General features: G+C 34.4%; 2 protein-coding genes across 3 annotated transcripts in view; one reads left to right on the forward strand and one right to left on the reverse strand.

Annotated features, from left to right (window-relative positions):
- Positions 1 to 9226, reverse strand: part of LOC137645963 (cytoplasmic dynein 2 light intermediate chain 1) — a 76698-nt gene extending 67472 nt beyond the window's left edge. Inside the window, exons 1-5 of the mRNA XM_068379040.1 lie at positions 8936 to 9226; positions 4962 to 5193; positions 4371 to 4472; positions 3860 to 4033; positions 2326 to 2415 (exon numbers count right to left, since the gene is read on the reverse strand). Coding sequence (XP_068235141.1) covers positions 2326 to 2415; positions 3860 to 4033; positions 4371 to 4472; positions 4962 to 5193; positions 8936 to 8946 — 609 coding nt within the window. The 5' untranslated portion in view covers positions 8947 to 9226. The remainder of the gene's footprint in view (positions 1 to 2325; positions 2416 to 3859; positions 4034 to 4370; positions 4473 to 4961; positions 5194 to 8935) is intronic.
- A 516-nt stretch (positions 9227 to 9742) lies between these two features.
- The window catches only part of LOC137645961 (rho GTPase-activating protein 44-like), a 359606-nt gene continuing 356569 nt past the window's right edge, over positions 9743 to 12779 (forward strand). For both annotated transcript variants that reach the window (XM_068379038.1, XM_068379039.1), the window contains exon 1: positions 9743 to 9940. In XM_068379038.1, the coding sequence (XP_068235139.1) occupies positions 9882 to 9940 (59 nt within the window). In that variant the 5' untranslated portion in view covers positions 9743 to 9881. The remainder of the gene's footprint in view (positions 9941 to 12779) is intronic.

Consider the following 12779-nt stretch of genomic DNA (forward strand, 5'->3'; position numbering starts at 1 on the left):
ATATTGATTTTTTTTCGTGGTTAGCTTTTTTTCTGAAAAAGTGATCTATCAGCAACAGTCGTGCAAAGTTTCATGTTTATATCACAAAGTGCACGATTTGAAGCAAAATTTGTCATAACCTGCTCCACTAATATATTCTGCAAACATAAAATTTCATCGTGAAACATTGACCCCATGTTTACGGCCCGCACTCGAAACTTCTTAGATTTTACTAGGAAGTTTGGTATCGTTTGTATCTAATGCATACTTCACGACAATTCTTTCCTCCAGTTTTTTTTTTTTTTTTTTTTTCTGTAACAATGTCTGTTCATTTCATCATATTTCGTAATAAACTTGTATTAAGGCTGTTTTCTTAATATATCTTATTCCTTCCGTATTTTAATGACATGTCGTTCAAACGTCTAATCTTGGCTGTAGGCTGTGGTACTTATTCTATGAAAGACATTAGACGCAGATGAATACTGAAATATAGACGGTAGACAATATAAGGGAAGATTTTGTTGTTATTTGAGCGTTTTGTAGGTTTCCTCCGTAAACCTTGAAAAGTTACCAAGCGTGTGTGATGTTTCACAAGACCGTGCATTCTAATCTTTTCAAGCAGGTGTAGCCTACCATTCTCTCTCTCTCTCTCTCTCTCTCTCTCTCTCTCTCTCTCTCTCTCTCTCTCTCTCTCTCTCTCTCTCTCTCTCTCTCTCTCTCAACCCTGGTGCAGATATAGCATCTTTCGCGTAAATTTACATAAGGCCCTTATTGTATTCATGCGTTGCTCAAAATCCGACGAGAATCGCTTTAATGTTATCGTTATCTGTTAGGGAATTCCAAAGATAATGAATTAGCAAGTCTCGCTTTATCTCCACCAAACAATGTTTCATTGAGACCGACCTGTACGTCAGTAGGCCTTCACCTCGCACGGAATACAGTATAGGCAGTGGTGTCACTGCTGTGTCAGTGGGTCGCCTCGCTGCACCTATTTTGTGGCCTTCTATAGTAGGCCTACCAACCCCCCCCCCCCTCAACACACACAAATCTATTTATCAGTTTTCATTGTTAATTACACTCTACTATTTTACAGTATCTGAAGAAAGTACAATACTGGGTAACAGCAGGTCCTTAATTCATGCTTCATTTTGCTATCTTAAGCTTTTCAAAAGTACATTTTCAAAATCTGCGTTTATCTATTTCATTATCCTATCGGACTCCTCCATTTTGTTATCTCTTCCCTCTCTTGCTAAAGCTAGATGTAGCTAGCTATTTTTCTGAGAAATTTTTTACCCCGTGTCGTCAGATCCACCATGCCCCGGGAATAACATTTCATGATTCAGTTACTGTAACTTGAAATATCCATCTGCATTTTCGCACTTTCCGTTTCAAGGAGCCTTAAATACTTAGCATTAGGCACAACCATAATCTTTCCATTCATTCCTCAACTTTGAAGTGCTGGGACTTCTTTTTTCTATTTCTTTTTCATTCCCATTTTCCTTTTCCCCAGGGTCAGTCACTTCTGACCCGGGGTTAGTGGCCTTTAGGTTACCTTTCCCATCGTGATCTTCATTTAGAAATAGTCTGTTTACATTGTCTATGTAGTAGGTTAGCCAGGGCACCAGCCACTCTTTGAGATACTACCGCTAGAGAGTTATTGAGTCATTTGATTGGCCTGACAGTACTACATTGGATCCCTCTCTCTGGCTACGGCTCATTTCATCTTTGCCGACACATACACAGAATTATCTGGCCTATTCTTTATACATTCTCCTCTTTCCTCATACACTTAACAACACTGAAATTACCAAACAATTCTTTATTCTCAAGTGGTTAACTACTGCACTGTAATTGTTTAGTGGCTACTTTCCTCTTGGTAAGGGTAGAAGAGAATCTTTAGCTATGGTAATCAGCTCTTCTAGGAAAAGGACACTCCAAAATCAAACCATTGTTCTCTAGTCTTGGGTAGTGCCATAGTCTCTGTACCATGGTCTTCCACTGCCTTGGGATAGAGATATCTTGCTTGAGGGCACACTTGGGTACACTATTCTATCTTGTTTCTCTTCCTCTTGTTATTTTTAAGATTTTATAGTTTATATATGAAAGATTTATTTTAATGTTATTATTGTTCTTAAACTTCTCTTGTGGTTTTTTCTCATTTCCTTTCCTCACTAGGCTATTGTCCCTGTTGGAGCCCTTGGGCTTATAGCACCCTGCTTTTCCAACCAGGGTTGTAGCCTAGCAAGTAATAATAGTAATGAAGAATATGGGCGTCACGGGAGGAAGTGGGGAGTGTAGGTGCGTTAAATGGAATTATACTGTGCTTATGTTTAAAGCTATATTTACCTGATGGTCTTCGCCTATTCTCTTCCAGGCAACTGTAGCCAGTTGTTCTTGCAGCCCAGGTTGTTTCTTTGCAACAGCCATTATCTCAGCCTGAAAAATGGAGATTGCTATATATATATATATATATATATATATATATATATATATATATATATATATATATATATATATATATATATATGTATATATATATATATATATATATATATATATATATATATATATATATATATATATATGTATATATGTATGTATATATATATATATATATATATATATATATATATATATATATATATATATATATATATATATATATATGTATGTATGTATATATATATGTACTTTATGTATATTTATATATATACATATATTATAAATGTATATATTTATATATAATATATATATATATATAAAAATTTATATATATATATATATATATATATATATATATATATATATATATAAATATATATATGTATATATATATATAAATATATATATGTATATATATATATATATATATATATATATATATATATATATATATATATATATATATACATATATATATATATATAAATATACATATGTATATATATACACACATATATACTGTATATGTATATATATGTATATATATATATATATATATATATATATATGTATGTATATATACATTATATATATATAACTATATATATATATATATATATATATATATATATATATATATATATATATGATGGGTGTATATATAGGCATGTTTGTGTTAAAAACTTGTTAATCAGTTATCATGGCAGAAATGAGTTGATTTCAGCTCCAAACACAAAACCTGAATTCGACAGGAATATGTACAGCAAAATCTCAATAAAATTTGGTCTTTTGATGCCCTATTGATCTAAACAGTCGCTGTCATGTTTATTTCGACTCGACAGCAAAGGTTCGAATCCTTGCCTGAGCAGAAGTATCTATCATGATTTGAATTTCCCCTCGGGTCTATGGATCCCGAGGCAGAGCGAATACGATAGCAAAAGGTATTTTTGACTGTATATATAAATGTATGGAAATTATGAGTGTTAGTGGTATGTTTGCCATACACGTGTAGCCTTTATGTTTATTTATGCATATGCAATGGGTGTGTGAGAGATGGCATTAATATACATTTATCACTTTAAAATGAATAATTGATTATTGTATCTTATATATGGTATATATCTTTTGCTCATGTTTCACATTTCCACACTAGGAAAAAGTTGACATGAAACGGAACAGGATGAAATTAATCAAAATGACTCTATTGTTCTGTAAGAGCGGTATTTTCTATCAGCTCTTGAGGCTTAATGTACATTTCTCCATCGTTATCCCTTCAAATCAAGGTCTAGAAGTCAAGATCTAGAATCTTCTAGACCTTGATTGTCTCCATCACCAAGAAATCTTCGTATGCTGATCAGTCTTTTTTTATGATTACATCGATAATAGTTATCAAAATAATAAAGGATAAGGTTAATGTCAATTCCAGAGGAGAACAAACCTTCAATTGCGAAACGATCGCTTCAAGATCTGTCCAGATGGTTTCAGGTTTGGAGAGATCCAACATGACGATCACCGTGAGGTTTGGGATGACCCTCGAAGTGAGAGGAGCTGCAAGCAGCGAGGTAAACAAAGCTCCCCCTCCAAGCTCCCAAAGGTGACAGACATCTTTCACCTGATAAAAAAAAAAAAAAAAAACTCTGGGTGAATATCTTGGGTGAAGTGATTCGTCGTTTTGTTCATTTTACAGACCGGTCGAAAGCCAATTTTGAATGGATACTTTATGTTATTTTGGTCTTATTCACGAAGGAAGAAATAAACTTGATTTCAACGGAGAAAATTTATAGAATATGAACTACAGAAGCAGGAATGGAATTCCAGAGCTTGTCAATAAAAAGAAGGAACCACGTGTGAGACATTTCCACAAATTGTATATCACAAGAGAACATATCAGTATCCTATTCCCATTTTCAGTCCTTAAGTTAAATCTTTAAAACAGAACTTATGCCTACCAAAGTTTTGCCTGACTTCCTTCCGTAGGTGTACTCAAGAGCAAGGGTATTTCGGGGTGGTTCCTCTCGGTCTAGGAATCTCTGCAGTAACGTTGTTTTTCCCTGAAAGAAATTAAGTTGAAGATTATTCATCGTGACTGATAAAAATAGAGGCAGGAAGAAAATGGTGAGGGTTTGAATGCAGAAGTTGGACTTTGAAAGGAAAGGGAAACTGAAAAGGAATTCCAGAGCTGGGTGGTAGGCTTATTAGATGAAGTTTGCGTTTGATTGGATTTTGTTGATTTAACCAAAGTTGAACACGGCTAAGACGATTAGATAAAGAATAACTAAGAAAATAGTCCATTGTTCATGATAATTTTCTTTAAAATATCATAGGACAGAACGGCAGTGGAATGCTGCACATACCTATTATACTTATTCTAATCAAACTAAAAGACTAAATTTATCGGATTATAATTTACCCTAACTTAAACTAATTTTCAGGTTTCCGAATAAGTTTCTTTTTCATAGCTGAACGAATTGAAACAAATAAAAATAAAATGATCATGAATAATAAAAAAAGAATGGAAGGAATCGAAAAGGATAACTCACCGCAGATCTAGTACCAGCAATAAGCAATGTCGCCTCTCTGGGAGCTTTATCCGTTTCTTGCTTGTTATGTGGATCTAACCTTTTCTTCCTATCCTCTGCCACCGCTATATCCCATACACTCAAACCGCTGAAGTTGCTGCTGTGTACGCTGGCACCGCTCCCAACACGAGCACTGGCACTGACTTGGGCGCTTCCAGACCTGACGGACGGGTGAACGCTGCTTGCGCTTGCTCTGAAAATGCAGATCTGATGCTGGATTAACATTGAATACCTTAAAGTGTTTATATTGTTTCAGGTGAACTCGGTTCTTGTTTTGAAGTCCTTTTTACATGCAGAGGCGTAACCTTACACATAATCATTATACACACACACACACAAATATATATATATACAGTATATATATATATATATATATATATATATATATATATATATATATATATATATATATACATATATATAATATATATATATATATATATATATATATATATATATATATATATGTATATATATATATACATATATATATATATATATATATATATATATATATATATATATATATATATATATATATATATATATATATATATATATATATATATGGCCAGATCACTTGCATGGTATCATTTATTGTAAAACTACTTTTCTAGTTTTATGTATCTTGTCATTGGGAATAAAGTTTTGAAGAGGAAAATGAAATTTGTTATCTGTACTGCTCCATATATAAAAAATTTTGCCGACAACTCTTTCAGCCAATAACTAATAGTTTTGTCGGGCATCCCTACAAATAAACAATTATCCCTATATGTTAGCGGTTCATTTATACAAACGATTTTATGTAGTGGTCTAGAAACATCTAAAAACAACAAATGTGGAAATTTTGAGGATATTTTCCTCAAAGATTCAGGAAAACACTAATAAAACTACTAGATCTTCAAGAAAGTGTCGATATTCCAGTCTGTTTCAAATACTTTGAATTGTATACGAATCTTCATTCCATAACACCAGTTTGTAAGGCTTTGGGATATGCTCTGTAGATATGCTACGCAATTCTCTTGCTGTAGGGGAGAACGTAGTCTGGGGAATCTTGGACATTTAATACAGGCTGTGGCATTTTGATGTACAGTGCTATAGCATAAACCAGACTCCTCCCATAGTCACTCTCCTTGCAGACAACTTATGTGTCCCTGATAGTCTGATTCAATGGAAGTTTCTTATGTGTATCAACGAATGCTGATATTTAGTCACATTAATTTGCTGAGCTTGAAGTCTTCCCGAGAGGTTCCTTGTCTTGTGGCCAATGTAGCATATATTGAGAGGCTTCCACTCAATTTCCCAGTATTCTAATTTGTAAACTGTATTGGTCTTAGTCTCCTTGGGTACTCTGGGACAGGGCACAACGCACAGCTGTTTCCTCATCTCGAGGCCAGCTACTACGTAGGGCTTTCTGTAGACTCTTAGCAGTACGTTTTCAAATGGTGCCTTTGGTTTTAATCCATAGTTGGTGATTATTCTAAATATATCTACTTCTTGACTGTAGGCTGTCCAATAGTCCATATTGTGAGAGATATTTTTTTTCTTTGTTCTTGTTCGAGCCCTGGGCCTATGTGCAAAATTTATTAATTTCGATCCCTATCAATTTCTCTATGGTGTTGTTGGGATATCCATTGTTTGTTGACAATTCTTCATGGACAGCTTTCCAACTATTCATCATCATTGTCTCCTCCTACGCCTATTGACGCAAATGGCCTCGGTTAGATTTCGCCAGTCGTCTTTATCTTGAGTACTTGAATACTTCTCCATTCATCATGTATTCCAACTATTACTTTGGAAGAATTCCCTCCTAAACTAAACACCAATGATGGACCTCTTGAATGAGTCTGGGAACACCCCCCCCCCCCATGTACCGCGGCTAACATTAGTACATTAGATTACGTGAGAACTAGTGTGTCATACAAGGTTTGTTGTTTCTCAAAAAGGACGTAAAAAATGGAAGAGACTTTAATTACTAACTTCAATTTTGAAGTTTAGGACCAAATTGCCATTTAAAGCACGGACAAGCTCCTTTGACCTTCTAATTGTGATGGAGAAGATATCCGCTTATCTGACGTAGACTTCAGGCTTCTTGTGACTCTTAAATGTTCTATCTTCCATAGCAGCCATGTATATGTTGGCAAAGAGACCTCCAAGTGGGGATCATTTGTCACTCCTACAATGCGAAAGAATTCCCTTCTAGCATCTTGGGAATAAGATGATCTTGCCAGATCTGTAGACATTGGCTAGGATGATTTGAATGTCCTCTTGAACTGGGACGTCGCAGAACAGGTTTTCTACATCTAGAAATGCTATATTGCCATTGCGTTCTCTGGCTTGAAGGATGTCGAATTCTACAGAGGACTTTAATAAACAACCTGCAGGTGTGCAAGGCATCAAGATGTTATCTAGTATCTTGGCCAATCTATAAGTTGGGGGTGGCATTTGTGAAGTAATGAGTCTTGGTGGATTTTCTAGTTTATGCACTAACATCATATAACAGTAATGATATCTTAGTTGGGATGCCTAGACGAAAACCATAAAAAAACTGTCTGCCAAAGGTAAATCAATGGACAAGCACAATAAAAAATTCCGCCTTTTCATTCAGAACTCTAACCCTGAAGAGAAGAAGAGATACAGAGGTCTAGGAAATTTTCTTGAAATTATTGATGCCACAAGTGTTTTAACAATTAGCGAAATTTGCCTAAGAGAACGATTACTTCACAAGAGCTTATATATGCAATATATATATATATATATATATATATATATATATATATATATATATATATATATATATATATATATATATATATATATATGGTGAGAGAGGAGAAGCTGCTGAGACAGATAAACTATTTCGGAAGTGTTTGATAGAGGGGAAGTTGTTTATGAGAATTTACAAGGAGGTGATGGCGGCCAGTGATAAACAGATATATGGAGACACAAATGTCAGCAAGGAAGTGATTAGTTTGTGAAGGCATTTCATTGTGGGGTAAATAAGAATTCAGTGGTAGGCTAAAAATAAGTGTCACAAAACAAATGAAGCTCAAAAGTAGCGGGTGTATAACAAAAACATCGAAAGGAACAAGAGTGACTTTGTAACTCAAAGCTGTAATGTAATAAGAATTGAAGAACAAAATATCCTATATGAAAGATGACTAACAATTATTTACTGTTGTAATTTTCTAAACTAATTTCAGCGTTTTCGTCAATGTTTTAGGTTGGTAAATACTCCAATATTACAAAACCTTAAGCTGTTTCATAGTCTGTACATCTTCAGTTTTGATTCTAATTTTAGTTGCCTGAAAGTATCCCCTCTTAGGTATACATTTAATTGTTTTGTATCATTTTTTAATTTCATTGCAAACATATGTATTTAATTATACTCATTGTTATTAATATTTGATGTCAATTCTTGTTACTTTCTCTTTCCCCCTTTTTTCGTGTAGCCTTTTATTGTGAAGGTTTTTTCAGGCAAATGCACTATCTATTAGAGTTAAAGATCAAAATACAGAAACATATCAACAATGTGTGAACAAAATAGTTAGGTAATTATGTCCTGCATTTTTTTTAATACAGATTTTAAATAAATAAAAGAGTAAAATGTAAACTCAACACATTGTTGTGTATTTTTTACTATTCATTGGTTAACAATCTCTCTCTCTCTCTCTCTCTCTCTCTCTCTCTCTCTCTCTCTCTCTCTCTCTCTCTCTCTCTCTCATTGTTAACATGATGGTAAAACGGTGTCCATGGCAACGTATGCAAACAAATGCTTCTACTATGCTAAATCATATCCATTGCATAAATGTCGAATTATATTTATCAACACGGTTCATATATAAAAGAAACTTACTTCTGCAATGTGTAACTTACTTCTAGCAAAGATAATAGAGTTGTATGGCTTTAAACTGAAGAAGATTTTGAGAGCTTACCTTCGGGACATTTTTTTTCTTATATAGTGGGCCGAAGAGGTGATACAGTCCACAAATTAACAGTATTAGTTTATTCCATTATGTAAATAACTTGACTAACAGTCTCATCCACACTTATAGACTATGACCATCATAGTTTGCCTATTTATTAAACCTTTTCAAGAAAAAGAACTTGGATGCTTGCGTTTCCGTGTATAGTTAAGTCACCAACAAAATCTGAATTAAGGAAGACTTCACTCTCGAAAACAATAAGAATAAAAGAAAATAATGTCTAGCTCGTATGTAGGTATTCTTCCTGGAACAAGTTAGGAATCCATGTGAGACGCGCATGTGCCGATGATTACCATCACCTGTCACTGGTGAACACTTGGTACTGTACATAACCGTCTACTATAGCTTCTAAAAAGTAAATGTTTTTTTTTTTTCGAATATATTCAATATATTCAGGTTAGTATGATGGTCATATTTTACAGCAATAAATATGAGTACATATTTTTTTCTCTAATATATTATGAACGATAAGGATATTTTTAAATAGCGCGCTTTTATGACTCACTTGGCACTCCCACACCTTGACATTTCCGAGGACGCGTTTTCATTGGCGGAAAATTTTCCAAGTAACCAATCAAAACTTGGATTAATCAAGATATCTTTTTTTATTTATCTTACGATATACTAAAAGTATAAATTCAAAGACCACAAATATTATTACAAACTGAATTGTACTTCTTATGTTATATTATAGGTTATGTAAAAATAGATTATTTAAAATTTTGCTCGTATTAAAAGTATAGACAGTCAGTTTGACGATGTAAACACGACAGTTTTCTTGGGGTATTGTTGAAGGAAGGTCTATCGTATAGAGTGATGTGGAAATGTGCATATAGCCTATTATTGTGAACCATTTTTGGTGTGATGTGATGTGTAATGCGAAGCTGAAGGCACCATGAATTTGGGTAAACAGCTGAAAAGGGTCAAGCAGCAAGCTGATCACCTGTTTCTGAGGTAAATATGAAAGGGGGCGATTGGGGATGGAAGGCAGTCTGTTGGTAGAAGGCTAGCAATGACAAGTGATCGTCGGCCCATCCCTCACGTTCACTTTATATCGTCATCTCTGGTTTTACAATCACCTTGTTTGATTTCCTTGAATTGCTTCCATATTATATGACAAGTATATTTTCCAGGAAATTTTCCACATAAACTGTATTTGGTGGGAACCCGGCCTAGTACCCATAGCCTATCGTAGGCCTATTGGATGTGATACCAATGACTAAGTAACTAACTATGTTGACTACCCTAGCGTATTCCAATTAAAAAAAAATGGTAAAATCTTGATTAGCTTAGGCTAGGATGAAATGCTCGGTCCTTGCATAGGTTAGGATAGGGAGGTTATGGCAGGCTATTGCTTTAAATTTTGAAGAATTGCAGTGACATAATGACAAGGATGTGACAGAGTATTTAGCTTACTGTTTTTCCGTCAACATTTGTTACCCGGTGTGTGGAACAGTTACCATACCGTCAATAGCTATATCCTTTAATTTTATATAGTTTCATAGCTGTTTGGAGCCATTGTATCAAGAGATAGTCCTGTACAGTAGATCCATTGGTTGCCAGTATGTCATTAGATTTTACTATAAGGGGATTTACTTTACTGTAGTACAATATCAGTACTGGGATTGAAACCGTCATAATCAAATATATATTTGCAAACTATTTTTAACTATATCCAATAGTTTACTTGCCAATGATAATCGAGATATCTAATTTAATTAAAGATTCCCTATTTATTCCTTTTGGACAGTATGTTCCCATTTCGGGGTGAATGTAGTTTCTTGAGACAGGTGTAAACTGTCTTATTTGTCAAATAAATTTTTTTTTTTTTTTTTTGCAGAAAATGTCATCTTTGTCTAATACAATGATGTGAAGCTAGATTTACAAAATATTTGCTAGTAGTGTTATCTTGACAGTAGTGAAACCAGTTGTGAAGCAAACATAGGTTTGAGACTTAGTCTTAGGGTAAGATAAGGATACTTCGGTCAAAGGCGGATTGCAGGGGTGTAGCGTCCCCGGGTAGGTAAATAGGTAAGGACATAGATCCTATTTTAGGTTATGTGGGGAACCTTGGTTTTAATAGTGTTCTTGTGTTTGTTTCCCTTTTAAATTTGTTTTTTGTCATGAGTTTTGAAATTTATAACCGATCTTTTCCAACCAACTACAAAAGCTTCCCCATATTTCCTACACCATTAAAACTAGGCTCCACTTGAATTCTCCTTCCAAGTAACCAGTCGGAGTTTTCAGTCATGTGACCTTTTTTTTTTTTTTCCATTCACCAACCTTCATTTCAGAAGATTTTGGCTCAGACATATTGAAACTTTTTTTCTTGTATCTTGGTGAGTGTATTTTTTTTTTAGCATGCCAAATAGGCTATACTTCCTTTTTTGAGGAAATAAGAGATGTTACTGGTGTGTTTATAGGTGTTTTGATGTAGCAAATGTTGAAAAGTCGTACTTTTCAAGTTATAATGACAAATGAAATGAGGACATGCATATGAAAAACAATGTTTTTCAATATTAAACTTACCCGATAATCATGTAGCTGTCAACTCCGTTGCCCGACAGAATTCTATGGAGGGATACGCCAGCTATCACAATACTAGAAGGGGGTGTATTTACCAGCGCCACCTGTGGCCAGGTACTCAAGTACTTCTTGTTGACACCTCCTCAATTATTCCTCTGTCGTGCTTCCGGCAAGACGTTCTGGGATACGCTTATGTTCTTGGAGTATTTTCACGACTTTGGTGAAGTATTTCTCTTTGATTTCGGCTGTCGCTTTACTGGAAACTTCTATATTAGCTTAGTTAGCTTTTGGAATTAATTTGATTAATTATGGTGACGAGAGAGTATTAACTCTCGTTCACCTTTCAATGGCCGACCCTTCCCTTAGACGGAAGTGTTGGTGTCTAAGAGAGTATAGACTCTCTTTCTTAATTTTGCTTAACAAAAGTTATAGATTTATTTTATATCTCTCCGCCTCTTATAGGCCTCTTCGATTAACTTCCTTTTATTATAAACTCATTAAAATTAATTTTTATATTTGTTTATATTCGACCTTCCTAATAGTAGGCGGTCTTTTTCCGAAGTTAATAAACTTTGAGCCCGTCATTTCGGTTTTACCTGTTAACATATTATGCTATTTCCGCCACAGAGTTTGAAAGATTTTCTTTGACAGTCTCGTACTGTTTTCAAAGTTGAACTAACGTTTTGTTTTGTCTCTGCAGTTGTTGACGTTCAGAACGTTCAACTTGCACTCTATCGTTACGATAGAGAAAGAATGTTCACGGTTTCACGTTGCAGTAAGAGTAACCGTGTCTAGCGTTTTGTTCATTCTTTCTTAACTTAATGGTTTTGATCCTAATAAAGGAACTTTTCAGTTTTTTCCTTTAACAATAATATGTTTTAACGATATATATGATTGGGCTCTTCTCTCAGGTTCTAAGTCAAGAGAGAGAGAGAGAGAGAGAGAGAGATAGAGACGGAGGGAGAAAGAGGATAAACGTTTCATTCAAGCCTGCCAGGCGTACGAGTAACGTCGTTATCGTTTTTGCTCTTCTCCCTAGTCTCTTTAGGGGAAGAAACTAAACGTTTCTAGAGTGATCTAGTGTTTAGTCTCTTTCCAACCACTGAATTATCTTTCATTAGATTTTTCTGTTACATTGTAATTCTGTTTTCGCAATTACTAACTTTGAGAAAGGATAGAATTGCGTATTTCAGGTACAAACCACTTAAAGTTTCGAGTTCAGTGAAATAAGTGCAAACAGAAATCAAAGTGATAAGTGATTAGTGCG

Source organism: Palaemon carinicauda, chromosome 8 (genome assembly GCF_036898095.1).
Source record: "Palaemon carinicauda isolate YSFRI2023 chromosome 8, ASM3689809v2, whole genome shotgun sequence".
NCBI lineage: Eukaryota > Metazoa > Arthropoda > Malacostraca > Decapoda > Palaemonidae > Palaemon > Palaemon carinicauda.